Source organism: Peromyscus californicus, unplaced genomic scaffold, assembly GCF_007827085.1.
Source record: "Peromyscus californicus insignis strain IS unplaced genomic scaffold, ASM782708v3 Scaffold_7__1_contigs__length_154581171, whole genome shotgun sequence".
Taxonomy (NCBI): domain Eukaryota; kingdom Metazoa; phylum Chordata; class Mammalia; order Rodentia; family Cricetidae; genus Peromyscus; species Peromyscus californicus.
In genome coordinates, this window is record NW_026294595.1 from 120,152,764 (window position 1) to 120,179,217 (window position 26,454).

A 26,454-nucleotide genomic window follows, 5' to 3' on the forward strand; every position below is an offset into this window, starting at 1 on the left:
GATAGATCATAGACAGACAGACAGGTAGGTAGAATCTTGCTACAGAGCCCAGGTTACATTGAAACTTGTGATCTCTCTGCTGCCTGTTCCCAAGTTCTAAGATCTCTTAAGCATTTAACTACTGATCATAACTCAGCCAGTTTGATTGGCAATGTCATTTTGATAGCTGGATGCACTCTCCATTGTAGCTCTTCTTGAACCAGGTGTTGATTTCTCTTCACAGAGATGCTTTTTTTTCATTCAAAACTGATGTTTCTGTTTTTTTTAAATAAACTTTATTATTTAAGAAATTTGAAAAAAAACACACACACACTGATGTTAACCAGACCCAAGGTGTATAAATGTCAACAAACATCTGTACAGTTATAATAACCATTCATAACTGAAAATATGGAGCTTTACATATGGATACTTTTGCTTTCAAATATATTTCTATGCACTTAGCCATCACCAAAAGCAAAAAAAATTAAGACAATATTAGAACTAGAAAACAATTAGCTTTATGTCCTCTTTAATAACTCATGTCTATCACTGGCATTCAGTCTTTCCTCGTTCCCTTATATTGAGCCTTTCTTGCTCCTTTTTCTGCATGTTATACTATACCCACATGTATATGTGTGTACATATATACATATATTATTGACTAGATTCCACATATGTGGCTGTGTCACCTTGCTTTATGTAATACATTCTAAATCCATCCATTTTGGTTTTTTGAAGGAAAGAATTAGGCCCTTAAAAGTCATGAAAAGCCAGATGTGATGGTGATGCACATCTGTAATCCCAGAACTTCAGAAGAACATGCAGGGGGATCAAGGCTAGCCTAGGCTACATGGTGAGGCCTTGTTTCAGAAACAAAATAATATCATAACAATAGCAATCATAATATAAATTTAAGGAAATGGTAGTGGTGTGCCCTTAGTAGTATTGTGGAAAGGAACATGCTAGAATCAGCAAAGCTAGTCACACCCTGCTTAAATCTTCTGTCTCCTCTGACATCTGTGTGGACTTGGGCTAATTACTTTGCCTTCTTGGGCCTTAGACAACTTGTGTGAAATTGAGGATGATGATTCTTACCATATAGAAGCAATGCAAAATATGTATTTGCATGTTTTAAAAGGTTGCTTTGGTCCTTAAATTAAGGATACTGAGATTAGCAGAATGAGTTCATAGATCTGAGCACACCCTTTCTCTCAGCTTGGCCTTATCTCCGCCCAACTTCGGTGGTGAGGACCTTGAATCGTTTGCTTCTTCTTAACTAGGTTTCTTCGAGATGTTAACTCGATACCCATTTGCATGGTATCAATTTCTTAATAAACTAGTCAAAGCAATTAAGAGATAATCCTTAGAACCAAATACAAATCCAAAAGATCTCAGATTAATCTGTAGCCCCTGGATATCCAGTGCCACCCTTTGCCTGAATCTTTCCTCCTGTGTTCGTTCCTGAAGCTTGTGTAATCTGAGAATAAGAAAATAGAATTCCGAGGAGAAGTTTCAGTCAGTGAAGCATTTGCCCTGCAAACACAAGGACCCAAGTTAGAGCCCCCAAAGCCCACATAAAAATACCTGGGTGTAATAGTGGGCACTTGCAGCCGCAGCTTTGAGGAGGCAGAGGCAGTAGATCCCTGGGGCTCAGTGTCCAGCCAGCCTAGCCTACTTGGCAGATTTCAGGTCAGCAAGAGACTCAGTCTCAAACCAACCAACCAACCCACAAAACAAAACAAATGGAGTGACCTCTGAGAAATAACACCCAAAGTTATTCTCTGCTCCGCAAGCATACAAGTCCACATGCACCCACCTCCCACCTGTATACACAAAGGAATACATCAAACTGTCTCTAATACACTCACAGAGACTAAACATTCAGAAAATTAATTTGTGCATATACAGGTTGAGAACTTCAAATCCAAACACCAAATCTGAACACTCTTAAGCAATGAGGTGATGTGGAAATTTTCCCGCTACAAAATTTTATTTCACACATCAGTTTAAAATACTTATAAAATTTGTTCCATAATGTGTGTCTAAGGTGCTTATGGAAGCGTAAGTGAATTTTGTGTTCTGATTGGGGTCCTAACACCAACATATCTCATTATACATAGGTGAGTATTCCAAAGTCCAAAATAATACAAAACCCCCATGGCCCCTGAGCATTTCAGATCAAGGATGGTCAGTCTGTATGTCCTGGCATAAAAAGGCACACGATTCTCTCGTGAATATTTTGTTCAGGGACCCTTGGTTATGAACAATGTATTGGTTTCTAAAGTGAACATTTGCGAAGTACTGGGGATACTGAGAAGAATAAATATTCTGTAATCTAACCATCTTCCCGGTCTAGTAAAGAAGACAAGAAAACAGTCACATTTTTCTGCCAGCCAAGATCTTACTAGAAAAGTCACAGGGTGCTGAGAACCTTATTAACTTCCTGTTGCTCAAAACAGCTTGGGATGTTCTGGGTAACAGGGAGCTCCAAAAATCTCAGTAAGGACAAAAAACCAAGATGTAACTTTCATGACTGCTGCTTAGACAAAATATGTGCATCAAGGGGAATGGGGACTCTGATGTGCCACAAGAAAGTCCAGTTGAATGGAAGATTCACCCTGCTGTGTTTTCAGGATCTCCAAGGCAAGAAAAGGCAAGCTGGTGAGTTGAATGCTGACTTTCAAAGCCACATACAACTGGTATTGTGCTCCAATTTCACTAGCCAGACTAGTTTCCTGGTCCCACCCACCCTTGAAAGGATTGTAAAAAGGCCCCCTTCCAAGTCTTTGGAACAGAAAGAAAAGGGATATTTATGAACAGTCCTAATGGGCAGTGGGGTTGGGATGGAGCTGTTGAGAGTTTTACTGAACCTTTCCAACAACATTTCCCAGTTAGTAATTTTGTCCTGTGTTTATACAAAAGCCACCTCCTGGGAAAAGGGCCCTCTATGTTTATTCACACTTAAATTCACTTGACATTTAGTCCATTTTCATGGATCCTTGCCTGGTGGGTGTTGGCAATAGAGTGAGAAATGGCAGGGTTCCTGTCCTCAGGGAGCTCACAGTGCCCCTAAAGTAAAGATATACATTCATAATCAAGAAGTACAATGTGGCTGGAAAAGCATTTAATTGATGCTGCCATGGTGCAATGGGGCTACGGAAAGTCAGAGAAGTCTTTGTGGGAAGCCAAGTAAATACCACACCTGGCAGAGTTCAGAATGTTCAAGCCAGGAAATGTGGAAATAGTAGGTCTTCCTGGGTGAAGGAGGGAGAATCATTAAGAGAGACAAAAGTGTCTGGTAGTAGTTATGAAGTCACCTGTCATTGTATGGAAGAGGTAGGCAGCATTCAGACCCCCACTTTGGTGGGTAATCATGGGCTTGCACTAGGTATTCTGTCATGAGAAGATTGTGAGAGTCTGATGTTCTGATGAGTGCAGAGGCCAAGATTCTATTTGCCCAGACATGGTGAAGGATCTGGCCTCTTGTGAGACTTTGCCTGGAAAGTCTTTCTATTTATGCCCAGAAAAAGAAGACAATAACAGACCAAAGAAATAATTGTGTCCAAAGACAGCTTGGTGCACCAATGAGTTTATTGGGGTTATTACTGCAAGAATATGAATGTCTCTTGGGCAGCTGTATCACCAAAAAGTTCCATCTGAGCATGGATGACAACTCACCAAAGCTGCATTAGTAGACACACCAAGTAGCTTGCAGACAAGTGTATATATGAAAGAGATCCTTCTCCCCCAGCAGTTTTCTGCTGCTAATGTAACCTCTGGGAGGTCTGTGTCCATCCTAGGCTATTTCTTGATCAATATATGACAAAGTTGTCTGAAGACGATGTTTGTGTCTAAACTAAATTTTTTTCTTTCAAACAAAACAAAACATGATCTACCTCTTTGCAATCCTCCATTTAGATTTATCACTCTTAGGCCTCATGAATTTGCCCAGGAGATGGACATGAGGACACTGATTGCTGTTGCCTTGGAAAGAGGGGTCCACTCCCTTCAGGGCTCTGTGGTTTCCATGGGAACAGCACTGATGCTGTTGCTGGCCCCCAGACTGGCAGGATATACTGCAAAGAAAATTGCAGGGAAGAAAGAAAGGAGCTGAAATCGATGGAAGTTATGAGGGGGAAGCTCTCAGCTGGATGAGGCTACATCCCTACATAAGTAGGTGTTCTCAGCATTCCACGTGTATCACGGGGTCCCCATAGCCTTACCATAGGAATCACATGCATACCTCTCATGGACTAACCATCATCCTTGGAAACAGATGAAAAGGCAAGCTGGAATTAGTAATAGGTGGATTTCCATACCAAAATCCAGAGATGAATGCACTCTCTGCCTCATGCCATACCAGAAACTTGTTATCATTGTATTAAGAATAGGCTAGATAGACCCAGGAAGCTTGGTGATATGTATTTCACATACATTGCTTTTACTCATCACAGAAATTATACAAAGATGACACCAATGTGCCCATCTACTGATGAAGGAGATCTGGCTCTATGGAGCATGGATGGAATCGAACCCTAGTCTCCATTCCATACTGTAGACCCTTAGGCAAACTATAGCTATCTGTCTGTCATGTTACCACATGCAGTGAGTATCCTACTCCATCCACAAGAAATGTTTTCAGTTCTTTTAGATTTGGCATGAGAAATACACCCTCACAGGATGCCTAGCACCAGAAATCAACTCTCTGGGGGCCCTGGAGGGTCTGTACTGTCTGATCTCTTATTTACAGATAAGGGAATTGAGGCCAGAAACCACTAGCAGAGCCTTCCAACTGAGTGTGTCCCTCTGCTTCCATATGTTCCTTGTGGAAAACTGATGCTGTTCTGAAAACACCGTTTCCCACACACACATATGCAAAGCACCAGAGTATTGTCCACGTGAATATTTTGCCTGGCCTACATGGAAGGTTCTCAGCTACCATTGGCCACTCTTCCCTGAAGAGTGGGGCAAAGCTGACCTACTCTCTCCCTATGCATAAGTCACCTGTCCATTCTCTTCTAGGAATTGGTATCATGGTAGTATCCTGAGCCTGATCTCTGATCTATCACCAGCTACAAGCTCCAGGCGATTGGTTAAAGATATCTTTCCTTTTAGAAGACCTGATTGGTCATGAGAAAATGTATGGAAATTCCCTGTGGAGTGATGGCTGGCACCATTCCATAACAACACACACTTACGTCTGGGAGCAGAGCAACTGGCTTCTGGTGGAGCTTCCTTGTCACCCAGTAGCTATTTGCTGACTTTCAAGGAGATTGAAAGTCAAAATGCTAAGCATTCAAAACCAAAGTTCTATCTTACTGACATGAAGCCCTTGATGACATTCTTCCACTCTGCTCGCTTACCACATCCATGTGGTAGTAAAGCAGGAGAATGGACAGAACTTGTGCTGGTGTGGACACATGACAGATACAGACTCATAACTACTTCTTCCTTTCTTATGGTATCTCCTATGTGGCCTCAGCTCCCTTTATATGCTGCCCTAAGCCTGCTCTTGACTAAAGCCATATTATTTCTGCTGGGCAATGAGAAAAGAAATAGATGGCTGTCACACATATATGACGAAATTACCCTCACCACCTGTCTATCTCTACTGTCTACTCAGCAGCTCCCACATGTGATTCTTTTGGTTGCCTTCCAGGGTAATCTACTGGCTTTTTAACTCTTATGATAGCTATTGTGATCAATAAGTTAACTTGGCATCCTATCAGTCTGAGGATGGGAAGGCTGTAAGTTGTGATCCTTAGCCAATGTTGAAACATCTGGTGTCAGTGACATTGAGGATAGAAACGTCAATGGAGAATCAACCTGTCTGCTGCTATGGCAATATATAATTTGTGTCAGCTCAGACCTGAAGGAGGAAGTCGTGAGAAGAAAGAGATCTCAGAGTAAGACCACAAGTGTCAGAAGTGGAGAAGAAGACAGCCCTTTGGGATATATTGGCTCTAAGTTAACTGGAGTATGGCCCTTCTTTGTAGACTTACAGATGTGAGTCCCCACATATGTAACTTGATGTCATTGTCCTTTAGGTTTCTTATGTACGGAATGCAGATGATGGCTTTTGTGGGGATGAAAAAGGATGGTGGTGGTATGGTGACGTGTAAAGCCTGCCTGAGGCAGGTGATCAATAAATGTGAACCACCATCACCCTTGCATGCCTTTACTCCTCCCTCCTGGCCCAAGAGCCATGATTTGGGTTCATCACTAGCCAACCCAACACAAACCCCAGCTGCCAAAGACTTTATATGAAGCAAAGTAAGCCTATGAAAAGCAATGGGAGCCTCGGGGAGGAGGAGCTTCCATGGTATGGACAATGATTGGCATCTCTTCAGAGCCCCAAATTGGAGCCTGGACAAGCAGAAAACATGGGAGCTGGTCACTATGCAAAAAGGGTCTAAACCTTGCAGGAAAGGATGGACAGGATGTCTTTGAAGGACTTTTCCTCTCCCTGCTCCCCTCCCAATCTCCTGAGTTTGGACAATGGGCATAAAGGAACATTTTTCATCATTTATGACTCACGCTTATTATACCTTTAACAGAAATCAGGGGAATATGGAAGCTACCAGGTGGGTTAAGGCTCAGCTCTGTCTACCTTGGGAGAGCTCAAAAACAAAAAGTCAAAAGTCAGGACTGAGGATGGCATCAGAAAACCTCCATGTAGACACTGTCATCAGCAGAGAGGTTTCAGAGCTAACCACTTCCTCCTAGGGACCCTAGAGGACCTCCCAGGGACCATTTAGTGTGGCATGTTTAAAAGAGTGTCCTTATAGAAACACACAGTTTGGGGTATCCAGGACATTCTTGTCTTTCCTAATCTAACCATTTCATTATCGTAAGGACAGGATGCAAGTAGCAAGTGTGATTAACCAGCAACATACAGGCAAGCCTGAAAAAAGTAAAACTTCATCAAGATCATTGACATACACAAACATATAACAACTATGTGTTTATTGTATGTGTTTGAGCTCAAAAATACCTTGATCTTTTGCTGTATGTGTGTGTGTGTGTGTGTGTGTGTGTGTGTGTGTGTGTGTGTGTGTGCGCGTGCACGCCTCATATTGATAGCCCAGGATCTAACTAACATTCAGAATTCAAAGTATAGTTTTGCTGAAATGTGTGAAGCTTTTGTGCCATTGCTAGTGGGAGGTCAGCTATAAATTATGAAAGGATTCATACAGCCAAGCTAATCAATATCTCTTATCTATATAGTTACCATAAGGAAGATAATGAGAGATTGGACAGATTGCAAATAAGTAATCAGTACTTTTAACTCTTCTCCTTGCTATGCTTTAGAAGGTGAGGCTTACTCTCTGTATTGATGTACTCTCTGGCACAAATACCCAAGGCCACAGGGTGCCTTACCCTGATACTATCTTGGAAACAGAAAACTGAATATTTGGAAGAAATGGCCAGTGGCTTGTGTCTCCAACAGATGCCCTAGCTGGTGAGCCATGATCCTGAGGTATTTTCTACGAGAGCTTTGTGGTTGCCCACAGGACTGAGCCCTGACATCCTCTATAGTCTTCTTTATCTCCCCTTCCTGGTCTTGTCGCCTTCTTCATTCACAATGTACACTGCAGACATTTGCCAAATAAGCTGCACACCCCTAAATCCTTGTTTCTCACTCTTCTTGGGGGAGAACTCAAGACAAGATGAGTGGCAAACCTGTGTTCATGATACCTGGCCTACAATCCTTGCCCTCTGGTGATGATGATTACCTTGACTGCTTACTAGCGAAACAGTAGGAGACATCATCAAGCTCCAGAGGAGATGCTTTTATTGGCTGGTGATATCTGCCAAAGGTTGGATGAAGGCAGGCAGGGTGTCTGCTGCCTCCTGAGTTACATGGTCTCATGGCAAATGTAGGTCAGATGAGAAAGAAGGGCAGAGTTCCAGAGCAGGGTAGAGGTGCTGGAGTGCCCCAAGCCAGAGGAGTGTGAGGGACAGGGCAATGAGGACGTGAAGGGCAGCTTGGATCTGCCCCTTCACCAGCCGGTGAGGTGGACCGTGCGTGCCCTGCTCAGAAAAACTCTTTTCGCTGCATGCAACCAAGTTTAAGATTACAAATAAAAACTGGCCATATTGAATGAAAGTATATTACAATATTATAAAACAAGTTTGTAATACTAATTCCATGCTTCCTCATTTAATTATTTTTTTGAGACAAGGTTTCCCCCATGTAGCCCCAGCTAGTCTAGAACTCACTATACAGGCCAGGCTAACCTCGAACTCGCAGAGATCTACCTGCATTTGCTGAGATGGTTAAAGGTTTGTGCCAACACATTCATCTCCCTTACTTAAGTCACAAGTGATACTCTACAAACTACCATAGCACTGAAGTGAAGAGGCAGAGCTGCACAGGTTAGTGAAATGGAGTGGAATGCACCTTCTATATTTATGCATCTGTACCACAGATCAACCAGCTACAGTTGAAAATATTTAATTGTTCCTATGTGCAGACTTTTCTTATCATTCCCTAAACATCACAGTGTGACAACTATTTAATTTGTAGGGAAAGTTATGAGTCATCTAGTGATGATGTGCAAATACCGTGTCGTTTTCCAGAAGGGACATGAACATGCTGGATTCGGTGTCCCAGGAATCCCAGGTTCAATCTCTCATAGATGCCACAGGACAAATCTAGATGAGAATTTGCATTGGCAGGTGGGGCTGAGGTCATGCTAATGCTACCATCATTTGTCACTTCATGTTTGGAGGGAATACTAAATTCTAGTTAGAGGTTTCTGAACTTCAAGTCCTTTAGTTTCTTTTGTTTTGATCTTAGGCAAGTTCTTAGACCCAGAATCAACAGGACCCTAAAGTCAGGACTGGGGGATGCTGTCCTAGATCAGCTGTACTTAAAAGGTCATCTGTACTGAGCTGGTTCTCTCTCTGTTCTCTAGCCCTGCATGAATTCCCCAGGGACATCTTCTCCAATGAAGACCGACGACAAGGAGCGGTGGTCCTCCACGTGCTCTGTGTAAGTAGTCCCTCCTGCCCCTTGGCCTGAAGGGCTTGAAGAACAGAAGGTAGGTAGACAGCGGCAATGCCCACAGAGGCTGCACTCCCTCCTGCCCACCTGCCTGGTCATGCACCATCTCCAAATGCACCATCTCTTAAAGACTGGCTGGCAGACATCTATCTGTCTGTAGTCCTTCATTTTAGTGCCCAAGAGTGATCACTCAAGTCACACTCTTTTCCCAGCTAACCTGGTCCTGTCAGTGCTTACATGGCACCCTTTGGGGGAAGGATGGAGCCATTTTGTAACTAGCCGGTCCATATGTCCCATGTTTCCCCCGCCATGCTTTATTTTCCTCTATGTAACCTGTCATCAGACAGTTACTTTTTCATTGCCTGTCAGCATCACACGTAAGCCCTGTGAGAACAGGCACTGGGTTCTGACTTCATTCTTGGCACGTAGTGGGGACTCAGTCAGCAGATTAAACGTAATGACAGCCAGTGTCTGGCCCTTAATAGGTGATCACCTCTAGCTTGTGCTTCCTCTGGTTTTGTAATTCCCACCATTGCCCCGCATCATCCTCTAAGGATACAGTGACTCTAAGGTCTTTACCTCACCTTGTTCCCATTTGGAGAGTTTTGGGGGGTGGTTGTTTGTTTTTGGTGTGTGTGTATCTAAGGAAGTGGTTGCAGAACAAGAAAACTCCAGCCAAAGTCTAGACTGGGCATGTTACTACCTCAAAACGCTCTCACTGCCATCCACTTTGTTTTTTATTTATTGCTATGAAATGAGCTTCCTGCGCTTAGTGAATCCTGCTCACATCTATTGTTTTTGGGTTCTGTGTGTCAGACATTCGGAAAGAGCATGGAGGGGATGACTTTCCTCCATGTGGGTGGGACAACCTAACTTGGGTAGCTTGGACTACATGGTCACTTCCAGAGTGCTTCTTCACTCTGAGGTCTGGAGCCTGGGCTTTGCAGGGCTCCTCTGGACCCATCAGTCAAGGCTCCTTCGTGTGGTCTCTGCAGTGCAGTAGCCTCCAGGAGTTGGATTTCCGTGTGGAAGCCATGGAATGGTTTTGACAAGCAAGGAAGAAGTGTCATAGTCTTTAGAATTTGGCCTCAGGAGCCACACTGCATCATTTCCGTTGTATTAGTTTTAGGATTCAGCAACTAATTCTCAATCTACACCTGAAGGTGATCTCTAGGCATATCCTGGACTCTGGAGTCACATCAGACATGAGTTTAAGTCTCTAATGTCTTTGCTTTGCATATGGTTTCTGACAAGACGGTTCACTTCTCTAGATCCATGAGTCATTGAGCTGACCCCTTTTCTGGAAAAAGCAATCATCGACTCTTCAACTCTCTTTCTACTGCACTCCTACCTGGGGACAAAAAAAAATTACTTTTAGCAAAGACTGTCTCTGAAAACACCAAATAAACAAGACTCCTGGAAACCTGCCAGTCCTTCCTGCCCTTCCAGAGTCGTGTGCACGGAGCAATTAATGTGGGTGCCATCTTTGGCACCACAGAGGCTCCCCTGTCACAAGGCTGAGGCATCCCAGGCACTGGTAGGATCCAGACTTCCCCAGCAGCTAACAGCACCCTGCTGCTTTGACATCTGAGATATGAGATTCCTGGTCCTGGCCCAAACAGTGAGGCCTTTCAGCCTCCCACAGCAGTGCTGTTAGCTGCACATGGCAGGGCCCTCCTCTCTAACTCTATATTCCCAGTTGAAGACCAAGGGTTCAGAGTTTCTTTTGCCCTTCACAAGGTCAGGTCACTCAAAAAGGCTCCTGGTGCCTGTGGCAGTAGTTCCAAGCTGGCATGAAAACAAAGTGGGCAACATGTGCTATTACTGTTAGACACTTCTTACAAAAATGGATGTGAGACCACAGAACAACGTTTTGTAGTCGCTGATTTCTAATATTCCTTTTTTTTTTTTTTTTTGAGACAGGGTTTCTGTGTGTAGCTTTTCACCTTTCCTGGAACTCACTCTGTAGCCCAGGCTGGCCTCAAACTCACAGAGATCCACCTGGCTCTGCCTCCCGAGTGCCGGGATTAAAGGCGCGTCACCACCACCCAGCTCTAATGTTTCATTTGCCCCCATCCTGGGTCCTGCACTTTAGAACCAGAGATCAAGGTCAATGCCCATCCCTTCACAATCCTGCTCTACACGCATAGAGTCCAAGAGTTATCTACCCACATAGCTTGTGCTGATTTGAATGAGAAATGTGCTCACGTGATGTGAACATTTGGTCCCTGTAGTTGGTGGTGGCACTGCTAGAAAGTAGAGCCTTCTGAGAGGAAGTGAGTCACAGGAGGCGAGCTTTGAGGGTTCATTCACTTTCTCTGCTTCCTGTCTGTGACTGAAGATGTCATCTCTCAGCTTCCTACACTGGCTACCTGCTGCCATGCCTCCCCTGCCATAAGCCTACAAAACTCTTCCTTCCTTAATTTGCCTTTGGTCATGGTGTTTTGTCACAACAGAAAAGTAACTAATACATAACCTCGAGCTGGCTACCAAGGTCTACACAGGATCCTTTCCAGGGTCCTAATCTTGGAAGGAAGAGACCCAGGTGGATTAATCCTGAACTCACCACCTGTACTCCACATGCATGTGTAGCCCAGGGCAGAGTCAGGTGGGCAGGATGAGGGGAAAATCTTTCTGCATGACAGACAGAAATGACTTGCTGATGCAGCTGCATTGTCAAGGACCACCTCTGATCTATTGGAGACTCTGCAAAAGAAACATGCCTCAGGAGAGGAATGCTTTACATCACATTTGACTCACTGCACAACATGAGTTGTATAGTTCTCACTTACTCAATGCAGGGAAGATCCTTTTATTCCCACATAACTAGCATATTACCCAGCAAGTTTAGCTTGCTCAGGAAGTTTTCAGTGACCACCTTAGGGTATAAGAATAATTGCTATAAGGACAGAGAGTGTTTTAGGGGCCAGCATAGACACATGAATGCACCAGTCAAAACTGCAAAGATGTTAAATGACCACACATCTAGAAGTACTCCCTGAGCTCTTGACGGGGCCCTTTTAAATGAATGAAAGACAGCTTTGCCCTGCAGGAGGTCAGTATGTTGTGAGGAGAACTGCCAGAGAAGGACTCTGCCATGTGCAAAGCACTAACCATGGTTTGTTCTGTCTGCTGACGGAGTTCAGCACAGTTGGGGCCAAGATGGTGCTGGCCTTGAAGAGTAGACAGAAAGTCACTCAAGGAGACCTAGGAAGAAAAAGGGGTATAATTCCAGACAAGAGAGGGAAATCGCGTGGTTGGAGATATGGATGTGTGGAAATTCAGAGTACCTGCAGGAAGCAGGACTGAAGGATTGGGTAGTAGTGAATGCACAGGTATGAAAGTGGAGAGCTCATGGAACAAATTTAGAAGTTACCATGAAGTGATTTAGAGGTTGCACTGGGGTGCAGGGGCACTGTCCATCTCCCACCCTTCAGCCTTACCTCCTTCTTTAGCGTTAGGGCTACAAAAGATCAGGCATAGGATCAGAGTAGACCTCTCCTTAGAGTTGAGAATGTCCCCAAAAGATCACAGAAAATGGCTCAAAGGCATGTGGGAAAGGCACCCAGGTAAGAGGAGCAATACCCCAGGCCTGGTGAGAGTCTGTCTAGAAGTGGTTAGCACATGTCAGAGTCCATCTCTGGCAGTTCTGTCCAGAGCCTAGTATGCCCCCATCCATGTCAGAGAAGTATGCTCTCCTGACAGTGGGTCCCTGTAAGTATGTCCTGTTGCCCTCAGCTTTTGTGGTGGTTTGAATAAGTGTGGCCCCCATAGACTCACATGTTTGAATGCTTGGCCATAGGAAGTGGCACTGTTAGGAAGTGTGGCCTTGTTGGAGTAGATGTGACCTTGTTGGAGGAAGTATGTCACTGTGGAGATGGGCTTCGAGGTCTCATACATGCTCAAGCCATGCCCAGTGGAACAGACTCCATCCTCTGCCTGTGGATCAATATGTAGAACTCTCAGCTCCTTCTCCATCACCATGTCTGCCTGTGTGCTGCCATGTCCGGCCATGGTGATAATGAGCTAAACCTCTGAAACTGTAAGCCAGCCGCAATTGAATGTTTTCCTTTATAAGAATTGCCGTGGTCATGGTGTCTCTTCACAGCAACAGAAATCCTAAGACAGCTGTCCTAGGGATAGAGCTATAGGACTGTTCTTTTCATGAAGTTAACTGGCCATAGTCATGGGTCTCGGGCAGAGTGGCACACACTTTCAGGTCCTCCTGTGAAACCCAGTCACACCTACTAGCACTTGCACCCAAACCCACACTGCCCATTAGTGGTGCACGTGCCACACGTGGTTCTTCCTACATGACGTCTGTAGCCTTTGGCCCTAGCTGGTACAGGTCTATGGATGCAAGTGGAAGACACCCCCAGAGCAAACTTTTAGAGCTTGCTTCTCTTGTTCTTTCCTGGAAATACTTCTCTTTTTGTGTGATTTGTGGAACACAGGGCAGCCCTTTTTGGCTCACTTGCTGAACACCCAGAGCTCTAATTTCCCCTCTTGGATCCTTTTGGTTTAGAATGCCTAAACTCTGAGATTACACTTCAAAAAGCATTTCTATTTCTCCCAGCTGTGTGCGTATGCCTCCCCTGCAGGTGGGCAAATCCACCACCTTTATACAGTTTTAGTCAACAGTGAATATTCCTAGGAAAGCACATGTCTTAGAAATCCTTTGTTATTCTGTTTTTTCTAATGCAGAGGTGTTAGAAGCAGGATTTCCTGTCTCTGAAGAAGTCTGTGTCCTTTGTGAACTCATTGAGTCTGACCCCAAATAGAGGGAGAATCCCGGGGATTATTTTCTAGGGCTGTGATTTGTTTGTGGTTTGAAAATACCTGGCAAATGTTTGCTAATTATCCCGCCTGACATGGAAAGCTGAATCTCTGGGATGATCAACCAAGCCAGGCATTTTCTCTGCCAGGGGAGGGAGAAAAGCTGTAAATAATCAATACTTGAGATTCTCAAAATGAATTTGGGATGCTGTCTCTCTTTGGTGGATCAAACTCCTCTGGGCACCTTGTCAGCTTTCAAAAGGACCTTTTGTGAGTGGTGAGGCTGCCCTGCTTTGGTTTCCCACGTTCTTGTTTTCTTCTTTTTCTTCCTCCTGTATTACATCCCAACCACAGTTTCCCCTCCCTCCTCTCCCCCCAGTCCCTCCCCAACACTCCCCTCTTGCCCAGATCCACTCCTTCTCAGTTTCCCTTTGGAAAAGAGCAGGTCTCCCAGGGATATCGACGGAATATGGCATAACAAGTTACAATAAGACTAGGCCCGGACCCTCATATCAAGCCTGGATGAGGCAATCCAATAAAAGGAAAGGGGTCCCCAAAGCAGGCACAGGAGTCAGAGATAGCCCCCATTCCCACTGTTAGGAGCCCCACAAGAACACTAAGCTACACAATCATAACATATATGCAGAGTACTTAGGTCAGAGCCATACAGGCACCTGCTTTCAATGTAGCTCTTTCCTACAGACAGTGCTCTCTCTCTGTCTCTCTGTCTCTGTCTCTGTCTCTGTCTGTGTTCTCTGTCTCTCTGTCTCTGTGTGTATGTGTGTGTGTGTGTGTGTGTGTGTGTGTGTGTGTGTGTGTGTGTGTGTGTGAAGTATCACATAAAGTGATTCTCTCCCTTGTTAAGGCAATTTCTCATTAAATGAGTCTAAGAAAAGGGTTGCCAACTCGTCCAGCAGCCCACACCTGGCAAGTGGATTGCCTCAGATAGCTACCACAATGAGTAGGCTGTGGGAGCTGTTTGGTGGTACAGCACAAAATGTTAGGTGTGAGCTCCAAGGCTGCTGTAAAACATGAACAAAAAGGCACATCATTGAGAATGCTGCTTCTCCTGGGTATTTTCATAGTCTAAACCTGGACATGCTTCAGGAGTTTCACAGGAACCTCAGGGGTTTGCCCAGGAAAGAATTTTCCTCCACTGAACTGCTAGCCTATACACTAGTCAGTGTTATCATCACTGTGACCAAATACCACAGAGGAAACAATTAGCTGATGGTTTCAGTGGTTAAGACCATCAGAGCAAGGAAGGTTTGAGATGGAATAATGGATCAGCTTACGTCACGGTAGGAGAGAGGTGGGAGCAGAGATAGAAAGACAGATAGGGGAGAACTGGGAACTTTGTATAACTTTGAAAGGCATACCCCATTGGTTAACCTTTCTCAGGTAAGCCCCACCTCCCAAAGTTTCCACAGTCCTCCAAAATAGTGCCACTAGGTGGGAGCCAAGTGTTCAAAGACATGAACCTATGGAAGATGTTTCATTCAAATCTTAACAGGCAAGCTTCTATCTGCATCCTCTCAGCTGGCCTCTCAAGACAGCGAAATGGCTATGTGGACCCTGGAGGAGATCAATCCCTACTCATCTGCCTTAGCCTACTCCATCAAGTCATGTGGGTCTTCTTGTCCACATTCCAGCTTCCCTGCACTCCAGTGCCCAGTGCCCTTTAGGACCTCATAATAAGGGGTGTGGGTCCATACAGAGCAGCCCTTCCTGGAAGTCAATACAGGATCCTGTGCTGGGCTATCAAGCCTGAACTTCCACAGAGGAAGGCCCTCCAGGACTGGCAAGGAAGACTGCTAATGTCACTCCTTGGCCATCCCCGTGTGATGGTTCACAGGTTTGAGTCAAAGTTTGGTGGTCTCCTCTGCCACATCACCTGCTGCCCACATTTCTTTCTCCTTTCTTTAGTTCAAGGGGTTACTGTGGTCTGTGGGGACTGGAGAAATCCACCCTCTATGAGTCCACACCCATTCTCTCTAATTCCTCCATTATCTTCTAAGTTTAAGAATGGGCTAATTCCAGCCTCAGGATTCTGCTATGACCTTACCTTGTTCCCCAAAGGTGCAGAGGAAATCACTGTCAGTGGAAGGAGCCTCTGGGATGGATGTGCTGGAATGTTACTGGGTAATGGGAGGAAACACTCAAATAGCATCTCCTTCTGGTGTCGCTGCTGTAGCTCGTTTCCTCCGTGTTCGGTGTTCTCATCCGAGCTTAGATGATGCGCTTCCCTTCTTCCCACACAACCTGTCTTCTTTCTGAAGATGTGGGACTTTGCTTCCATTCTGGCCCTGACTTCCTGGTGTGTTCTTCTGACTGCCTGCCCTGCTTGCTCATCACCTACAGCACTGTTCACAACCTCTGTTGGCTGGCTGCCATGGGCCTGGCTCACATTTTTTCTCACCAGGCTATGAATCGCCAGCCCATGTAAGTTTGCCTCTTCTGAGTCAGGTCACCAGCATTTAATCAAGAAGCCAGCTTATATCTCCCTTTTCATTCTTTGGGGAAAGGGAACAACTTTGCCCTGAATGGGACTTCTAAATGGATGGTGTTCCCAGTTATTTCTGCTATTTATTTAAAATCTAAAGGATGGTTTCCTGGAATGTGCTCCTCTGGGCCCAGATTGCTTTTGAGATGAGTCCAAGATTATCTCCATTCATTAGCTAGTTGTTAGGGAACCAAGGAGCTGAGGTCCTAGTAGGTGGTGGAGAGCACTCCTCCCCCATCTTCCACTTCCCCTAGCTAGCACTTTCAAGGTTCTATCAAAGCTCACATTCCATCTCAGCCTTGTATTCCCAGGTCTATCATTTTGTAGTCCAAAAGAACTTCCTGTATTAAGTTATCTGTGTTCTCCAATACGGTGGCCACTAACCATTCATGGCTACTGAGCCCTTGAAATACAGCTAGTGTGAGTGAGGAACTAGGTTTTTGTTTGTCTGTTTCATCTAGTTTTAACTAGCATAAATGTAAAAACCCATACATGGTGGCACGTTACCCTGGAAGTCCTAGCCATGAATTCTCATTCAGCATCTAGCCTCCCTTCCCATATTTTCTGTTTGACATGATAAGTTAGCTCCCTCACTGGCAAAGAGGCTCTGCTTTTCTCCTTGGTCCTTTCAAGAGGGTCCTAGGCTTGGCCATCCCAGGAGGCAAGGTGCAAGGGAGGTACCACCTAACCATTAGACTTACCGAAACCAGGATGTAAGGTGCTGGAGAGACAAGAGTGGGAGGTAGGAAATGTGTGTTATTAAGTATTCACTATTTTGGAACAAGTACCCTGTGTCTCCTGGCACATGGTAGGTGTTCTGTGGGGTTAGGGTCTTAGGTCTTTATCCTGTCCTTCCCCTGTGCCCTTCAAAAGGTGCATGTCACAGAACCTGTCACAGTGTATCTTCTGCCATAGAACAAAAGCCAAGTCCATTCAGGCAAAGCCACAATTCTTATGAGCAAGCGGACAAGGTGCAACTGCAGATCTATCTGCATGGGCATTTCCTTCAAGCCTAGGGCTCAGACTCAAGAGGTGTTGCCATTTGCTGGAAAGGAGGTTAATTTTTTAATTGACAAGTAACAACTAATTGCATATATTCATGGGGTATGATGTAAGGTTTTGATACATTATGGAATGATCAAACGTGGGCTAATTAATATATCTGTCACTTTTCACACTTAAATTTTCTTTGTGTCAAGAATACCAAGAATGCAATTATTTGGGAGTTGTGGGTGTAGCTCAGAAGTAGAATGTTTGCTTAGTGTACACAAGGCCCTGTGTACCACCAAAAGTATAAGTAAATAAAATCCATTCATTTGGCCTTTTAAAATTTACATCGTTATTAACTAAAAGGTGGGAAAGAACAAAGTGGAAGAATCTTCTGCTCTACAGAAGACCCTAAAGACTCCATCAGAAAAACTTAGGAAGCTAAGAAATGAATTTCTGAAGTTGCAGGTGACAAAACCAGCCTGCAAAGATGAGTACCATTTCTATACAGTAGCAGTAAAGCTATCCCCAAAGAAATTTAGAGCACAGTCGTATTTGTAGGACTGATAAAATAGGAATAAATTTAGTCAACGGCGTTTTGCAACTGAAGAGAACCTGCGTGGTCTGGTCAAAAAGGTTCCAGCCACAACTCACTCTCTGGACAGACATGTTTGGTTAAGGGATTTCACCCTGGAAGAGAAAAAATGATTAAAACAGCGTGTGGAATGTGCTGTTTACTCTTGGAAAAGTGTTGAGCATGTCCTTAATTTGTCAGTGTCAACACGGAGCTAAAGCTGGTGTCCAGAGAGGATTAGAACAAGGATTGTAAATTATGTTCCAGTGGATCTGAAGTCATTCCTCTCCTTGCTCATGAGACTTAATTCCCCAGGCCCATGTCAAACCACTGGGCCTCTTAGTCTCCCTTAGGCTTGCTGCAAGGTCCGTTCCCCAGGCTCCCTGAGCTGAAGACAAAGCATGGTGAGGAGAGCTTGCACTTTCGATGGAGCGGGGCATACCTGAATCTCAGTCCTGGCCTTACTGCTTCCCTGCTGGTAGTCACAGGCAAACTATTTTGCCTTTGCAGACTCTTGGCTTCCTTAACTGTCAGTGGAGACAAAGGTCACACTCACCTCCTTGGGTTGTGTTGGAGGGTACCTGCAAACAGATGTGTGATGCTCTTGGCAGAGTGTCTAACGCTGACTAGAGCACACCCTGTGTCTTCTAAGTACTGCTGATTGTGTGTGCTCCCCCAGCCGCTAATATCCAACACCCCTACAAGTCTGAGCTTTTTCTAGTTCCTAAATCCCATTCTTCTAGAATTCAGGACAGCCTCTAGTAAGTTCCAGAAAATCAACAGCCCTGTAAGTAGCCCCTGGAGAGGGCTTTGGTGGTAGATAAATATTTCACTTCCACCATGCCTCATTTGGACTAAACAGATCACGAGTTCTATTTTGTCCCCTCCTGTGACCTAATGGGATAAGCTTTCCTCACCATCCCAGTATCTCACTTGGCTTTATTCCTTTACCCTCAGCCTCTGTTCCTGAGCCAGCTTCCCATTTCCTGGGAACCCCCACCCCCACCCCGAACCCACCCCATTCAGTAACCTGCTCTGGAATTTTAGTGCTGTTTCTGAGGCACCAGCCCACCAGGTTTGACCTGCTATTTTTATGCAAATCAGCCTCCCCCCCCCCCCAGACTCTAGGAGATACAGAGACTCTGACTGTCCTACAACGTGAGACTGAGGCTACCCCTTTGGATTCTAAGCGTCATTAGTATAATCATTTAGAATGGGCTCAAAAGGAAGCTTGAGGACAATTATATTAAAGTTCGAGAGAGAAAGAGTGGTGCAGGGTAGTTGAAAACCCCAGCAACTCTCAGGAGAGATAAAGAAAAAGACATGCCTTTTAAATGGAATAGAAATAGAGACAGCTTCCTAAGAAAGGAAAAAAATCACTCCCCAGAACGGAAGTGGGCTAGTGGCGAGGAAAGTGCCCGAAGCCTCTGGCCTTGCAGCTTACAGCCCTCTTAAACTGCCCCCTTCCCTGGCCTCTTTGCTTTGTATTTCATGGACTTTTTTTTTTTCTTAGATGATGCTAGGGTAAGGGAAGGCTTCCAATACCCCTCTGCAAAGTGACTTCTTTCATGTATTAATCTTGATGTAGCTTTTTCCCATCTCCATTCCCCTGTCACAGAGAAAAAGGTCTGCTGTAAATTGATCTCTCTCTACTTCTGTTCAGGTCCTGACCCCATGCCAACACAGAAAAGCATTTGGAGAAGTGAGCTTTGTGGGGGACATAGTTTTAAAATTCATTTCCTGAGAGTCCAGGTGGAGGCAGGAGAAAGGAAATGTCCATTAGCTCATTCTTCTGCAATAAGGAGCTCGCATGGTGCTTAGATGCCAAACGTTTACATACAAAGACCAGATACCTGCACAGTCATAACTGCTTCCTTGTCTCCCTGCTCCCCACTGAAGTATTTAATTTACTTCTCTTTTTTAAATAATTTATTTATTTTTATTTTATGTGCATTGGTGTTTTGTCTACATATATGTCTGTGTGTGAGGGTGTCAGAGTCCCTGGAACTGGAGTTAGTGGCAGTTGTGAGCTGCCTTGTGGGTGCTAGGAATTGAACGTGGGTCCTCTGCAAGAGCAACCAGTGCTCTTAACCACTGAGCCATCTCTCGAGCCCCAGTATTTTATTTCTTACTTATTGTTATTTAATAAATAAACTTGATTTCTCTGTTCTCTTGAGATGCTGTTGCCAACCATGAGAGAAGTCGCTTAGTAGTTCTCTGTTGATTGCAATGTATAGAAGGATTGTTTTTCCCACTGAAAAATGTAGATACAAAAGCTAAGCCAACAATGAGGTACTGCCCTCTGGATTCATCGTATTTCATCATTTAAAGAATTAGCCGTTAGCAGATATTCAGAAAATCGCTTTGAATAAAATAATCAAATACTGTAACTTATGAGAAAATACCGGTATGTGTTAAATGCTGTGTTCAATACATTTTGTTTTTTAACGATAATTTCTTGACTCTTATGTTCTCTGGAAAATCTTAGTACAAGACCCATGTTTATAGGCCTTGAAACTGCAGGACTGGCTATCCAGCAGGAGCTAGGTTTTTGTTTTCTCTTTTCTTTACTCACCCCACTGCCCTGGTGTAAAACATAGTACAAGTAATAGTTTCTAGTGTGACTTAAAAAAAAATCTGACCATATAACAAAGAAGTTTCTGCACCCCCCAGGAGCCCAAAGGAATATTAAAGTCAGTTTTCCCAGGCATCATTTCTTCCCCCAGGATTTGAAGGGGAAGAGTTCCTGCAGCCAAGAGCCCTGATGGGGAATCCAGGGCAGGCATTTCCTCGGGGATGGATGTTCTCAGGAAGTGTCCTGTCAGGATAAGGCATAGAGTGGTGGCAGCTGAGAAAGAGGGTTCGGTGAAGCCAGGTACTCCGGAGCAAACCCGCTGGAGGGCAGCCCTGTTGGAAAACTGGCATGATGGGAGTTAAAGGACACCATCTCATATGTTCCAAACTGGATATAAGGGGCTGGGTGTTGAACTCCATGTCTTCTGTTGGTTGAAGCAGCCTTATCTCCTTACATTTTCACTCAACCCTACATCCAGGGTAGCCAGGCAGGCTCCAAAGCCCTCATGCAAATGGATAGTTATTGTGTTGGGATGCTCAGAAACATAAGTGCCCAGGGATGATGATGGCTGCAGAATACCTACTACATGTTCCAGACATTTCTAATGGGTCTGCCCAAGCAGGAATAGACCCATATCTGTCCCACATGCCGAATTCAGCCTGTAGAACTCAGACAGGTAACTTCCTCTGTATCTTCTTCCTGTCTCCATGTGCCATAAGTATAGAGTATCAGAGAATACTCAGATACAGCAGGTATGCCCTGGAATCTCCTGAGGCCAATAGTTTAGGCAGACTGTCAGTGCTTTTTGCACAATGTCTTAGAGGTAGAGAAGGAGAAAAGATGCCATGCCTCTCATCAAGTGAGCGGTGGGGAGTCTGGGGCGACCCAGCTCTAACACCGACACACAGATGGAAGAGCTGTCAACACGCTCTTCAGGTGCCTGATGTGATGTCTTGCTGGCCATCCTCTCCCAGACAGCTTTTCTTCCATGTAGCCCACACATTTCCTCTCCAAATTCATGAGCTGTGAATAGTAAGGATCTTGCCTCATTTTAAAACATCTGTTCCCTTCAGTGTGTTTCCTCCAGCTATGTGTCGTACTTTGTAACCCAGAAAATGCCATTCATTCTAATATCATATGCAGTGTTAGTGTGAGGGTCAGGAGTGCTGTGCCATGCAATTTCTGTTTGACCTTTAATACTGTGGCTATCAGTTTCCCTCCCTGGGTTTGGGAATGAGGCTAGCACCTACCTCAAAGAGACAAACAAAGAATTGCAATGGATGCTTAATTCAGTGTCTGATGAATAATAACTCTCAACCATGTTCATAGCTCCTACCATGGACTAAGCTGTGATCATCTCTTATCCAGACTGTGGCCATCTAAGATATCTTCCTAGATTCAGTCTATTCCCTTCCCTTTAAAATTTAGCTCACCAGCACCAGATCAATCTCGGAGAGCAATGTCTAAAACATGCTTTGCCTAGAACTCTCCTCCAACAATCTTGCCATCAATAGGTTAACATTCATATTAGGGAGGGGCTGGATTGTTTTTGGAATAAGACTGCCTGGACTCAGATCCCAGACTTCTCACCTTTAGGACTAGAAAGCAGACAGTTGTGTTCTCTCCAGACTTTGGGATCCCACTCAGTGAAGGCCCTGGGAGGCCACATGCTAGATGACTCTTCCATATCCCTGTAATCTCGACTGCCTCTTGTCCTATTCAGAGTTCCTGAAGACTTTTTCAGATTTTTCACATTTCTGGGGGATCTCTTCTCACATTAAGGAATGTCCTTTTAGTCTATTCAACTCCTTTTCTTGAGGAATTAGGAACCATACCCAAAGGAGGTGGTAGAGGAAGGACATTGGGAGTAACTGTCAGCCACCAATACTTCCACTGCCATGAGATAAGACCCAAGATGGGATGGGATGTCATGGGATGAGGCCCACGTGTTCATTGTTTTGATCAGTATCCATGTACTTGGCTAGGGATGGCACTCTTAGTGGGAGACATGTCCTAAGGTTCCTTTGACCACTTCTGAAACCACTTGCAAACAGATCCCTTGATAACATGCTCTTTTATTCTACCGAGAAATCACCAAGCATAAATACTAATTAGGTCCAAAGGTGGCTCTCACTATCAGGCTTATCCTTGATTCTCCTGACTTAGCCTGATAATACTGAAAGACTGGCTGGCTCCCCACTGCTTCCCCTATGATTCCAAAGGTAATCATGGGATCTGTCTTGTCAGCTACCTCATTAGCATTCTGATTGCTGTTGTTTTATGCACAAAGGTGGAAGCCTGCAGATTTCCCTCCCTTCTTGAACTTGTTAAAACTGCCTTTTCTCTGCTGTGACCGTGGGGATTCGGCAGAGGTATATTTTTGGCAGTTAGCATAATGCTTCTCAGCGTCTGAAGCTGTAACAGAATCAGCCGTTTTGGCTGGTGCTGAGCCCTCCCATCCTCTCCTGGACACAGCCCAAGTTTATTTGATTTCATCACCTTGGTTTGACAGAGTCTGCTTGAGGAAAGACTAGTTAGTATCCTCTATAGAGGGAGGCCCTAGAGGACAATTTTATGCTCATGCTTAGATAAGAATGTACATGTCACACATATTATACATGTACATCTATGGTGTTGTAACCTTTTTGTGAAACACACCAGACCATAGTTGTAGTGTATGAAAAATAACTGTATACATTGTGTGCATGCATGTGTTTGTGTGTGTGTGCGCGCACACGCGCGTACATGCATGTGCGCATGTGTGTCCCCTGGCAATTCAAATAATTTTTCCTGGATCTGCTTATCTGCATGGAGTCAGATGTAATCTGAAATAGAGTTGTGAGGTTTCAAAGGCAAAAAGCTTTTCTTCTTCCTGCAAAACTCCTGATGCTTTGGCCTTGCATCTTAGCATTGGGTTGCTTGCGCTGGAAACTTCCAAAGCAGGACTGACTGCCTTTCTGTCTTCCCACACAACAGGAAATTCTATGTATTGATCCCATCTCTTTCTCTCCATTTCTATTGGTTTGCCCCTTGTTTAGGCCACTGCCATCTCTTCTGGGCCACAGTGAGAGTGGATAGTTCTCTCTATCATGTTCATATTTCATGAAGAAATCCAGTGTGTTTTAAAAGCGTACCTGAGAATCAGAACTGCATGATCTGGTCCTGCCAAGGTCTCCAACTTCATTTATGGTCCCGTGACCTTCCTCCTCTTCCTCAATTGACTCACTTTCATCATACTTTAGACACCTGGACAACATCTGCTCCATTGATTCCCCTTTAACTCTGAGGAGTGCTGTCATGTGACCTTTGTGACACATGACCCAGTTCTTGTTTTCTGGAGAACCCTCACCAACAGCCAGACACTCTGCCCTACTCTTTGTCCTACTGACAAAGGAATCTGACTTTTCTGTGCTAAAAATGACAAAACAAAAAAAAAAATATTCTCTGTGTCCCTTCCTATAGTAAATAGACAAGTCAATAAGGGGAGGAACTGTTCAAACCAGAAAACTCCCAGTGTGACTAAATACGTGATGTGCTATGGCATGCCTCATAAGATATTCTGGCCCTTAGCAGAAGGAGTGTCAGAAAGGAAGTAGAAAGCTGTTCTGTGAATATGTTCATATGGACTTGGTTTAGTGATCATGTTGGCATGGAGACACAGCAAGAAAAGAGAAGGAAGAAAGTGTCCTCTTTAAGCTGTGGGAAGACTGCTACTGTGTTCCATCTGATCTGTCTATTAACAAGATCCAACAAAATTCTATCTGCTGGGAATCCAGGGAAGAATCAGTCTCTCTCTCTCTCTCTCTCTCTCTCTCTCTCTCTCTCTCTCTCTCTCTCTCTCTGTGTGTGTGTGTGTGTGTGTATCTCTCTTTGTCTCTCTCTGTGTCTCTGACTCTGTTTCTCTGTCTCTGTCTCTTCCTTTCCCTCTATGATTCTGCAATAAAATTCAAAGAGCCTCATGCATGCTAAGAAAGCATTCTTCTACTGAGCTATATCCATGCTGCTTGGAATGTCTTAAAATCAACTGAGCATTTTCCAAGGGTCTCTTGCTCTTGTTTTTTTTTGGGGGGGTACAGTTCTGACTATAAGCCCATTCATCAGAAGAGAAAGAATATGGTTATGTGAAGATATTAGTCTTGGTGGTTTCTGTGCTAGCTAGTGGTGTTGGATCTTTCTATCCAAAATCTCCTACTGGCCAGCTCCATGACCATGATCAAGTCCCCTGCCCTTTAGAATCATGGTTTCTCCATCTGTTAAATAAAAGAAAGTCCATTCATGGTTTATACAGTTGAAGAAGAAAGGGTCTGATCACCTGAATATCCCATCATTAGACAACTATGACCTGGTATGATTCAGCAGAGCACAGCCCCCTTAAGAGGCTGGAGTTCTGACAATACAACAAAAGACTTAATATTGCCCAACTCCAGCCTCCTAGGGATCTTGGGCACTATCAGGGATTTTAAGCACTCAGGTATGGCCAGCACATGCAGAGGAAGACTCTATACCTTTTTGTTCTAAGTAGATGAGATATCCCCAAGACCCTGGAGCTACATGACCAGTAAAAGCAGAGCAAAGGCTCCTGTGTAAGGAGCAGGACTTCTGTCATATATAAGAAAAACTGCCAAAAAGTAGTAATAATCTTGAAAGCAAGAAGCAAAATGCTGGCCAGTGCTTCACTCTGATTGCCATTGACCTTAATGATTCACCTACTACAGTTACACCAACTCCTTACTGCTCTATATGTATCAAGATGGGAGGTGAACAGAAAGGGCTGCATGTTTATTGTCCCTCTGTGAACTCTTCCCAAACCAAACCATGTGTCTTCTGCTTCACTTGACAGCCACAAAGAAACTAGTAGTGCACCAGAAGGCTTCCTAAAGTTTCCAGAATAAACAACCAAATAATTAGAAATTTATCTCTCCTATGAGATACTTATAAGGGAGAGTGGAATAAAGGTATATGTGGCTTGTGGAGTTATATGTGCATCAATACCTCAAGTTCAATCAAGTAATGAAATATAATCTGAGGTCATTATAACTGGGAGAGTGGGATAGATTACAGACAAAAAGGGAGCTATAAGACAAAGTCCTCTCTGTCCATGAGTCTTGCCTTCCCCAGTTAGAAGCTGGAAATGTTATCAACAGGAGGTTTCAGATCTCTAGGCAATGACATGGGTGCCTGTTGTCCTATCATGTAGCTTGTGACATTCCCCATTTTACAGAGGGATAATTAAGGCTCAGAGATGTAAAATAATTTTTTCCCTGTTGTGCAGATATGATTTTGTCCTTAATACTATGGAGATGGAAACTGAAACACAAAGAAATTGAGCAAGATCAGGTAGACCAGATGCCTCTCTGGGTCACTCACATTCCAAGGGGGAGAATCATTAGGCAGGACCCCAGTTACATATCAGGCCTTGGCTCTGCCCAAGGCCTTGGCTCTCATCTAAGTATATGGGCCACATAAAAGACCAAGAGCCCAGGGTGGTGGTTTCTGTAAAGCTCAGCCAGTTATCTGTTAGACTCACTTGTCTGAGGTTCCGGAAGCCATTGGATAGCACTTGTGATAATTACAGAATCCCCACATATATTGATGAGCAACAGCTACATAAATAGCACAGCTTGGTATTTACAAGTGCCAGTTTTCTGCAAATATAGAATCTTGGCAGTTACTTCAGGCAATGTGTCCAAACCTGAGAGCTAGCATTTGTCTTCTTACAGCTTTTCCAAGGGAAGCATAAGGTCACTTCCACCTATGACCAGACCAGTCATCTCATTGGAGTACTATTCATTGAGGCAATTTGCAATCTGAAACTGAGAGCAGCAATCTTCAATGTCATTTGAGTATAGAGACTCTTTTCTGACACCCCAAAAAGTGTTTCAATGATTCTCAGCATCTGTGTAAAGACTTCTGACTCCCTCCAAAATAAGCTGGAGTTCCTTCAGCAAGTCTATAGAGTACAGAAGAAGCCAAAGCTTGGTTAACAATGTACACCAGCACTTCCCAAAGTATTTTCTTTGGATGCTAGTAAAAGAAAGACACATAGG

The 26,454-nt window shown here is 44.3% G+C and overlaps 1 protein-coding gene across 1 annotated transcript in view; it reads left to right on the forward strand.

The window, feature by feature from the left end:
• Slc24a3 (solute carrier family 24 member 3) overlaps positions 1-26,454 on the forward strand; it is a 488,609-nt gene that overhangs the window by 284,149 nt on the left and 178,006 nt on the right. The window contains exon 3 of the mRNA XM_052722879.1: positions 8,904-8,980. Within this exon, the coding sequence (XP_052578839.1) occupies positions 8,904-8,980 (77 nt within the window). The remainder of the gene's footprint in view (positions 1-8,903; positions 8,981-26,454) is intronic.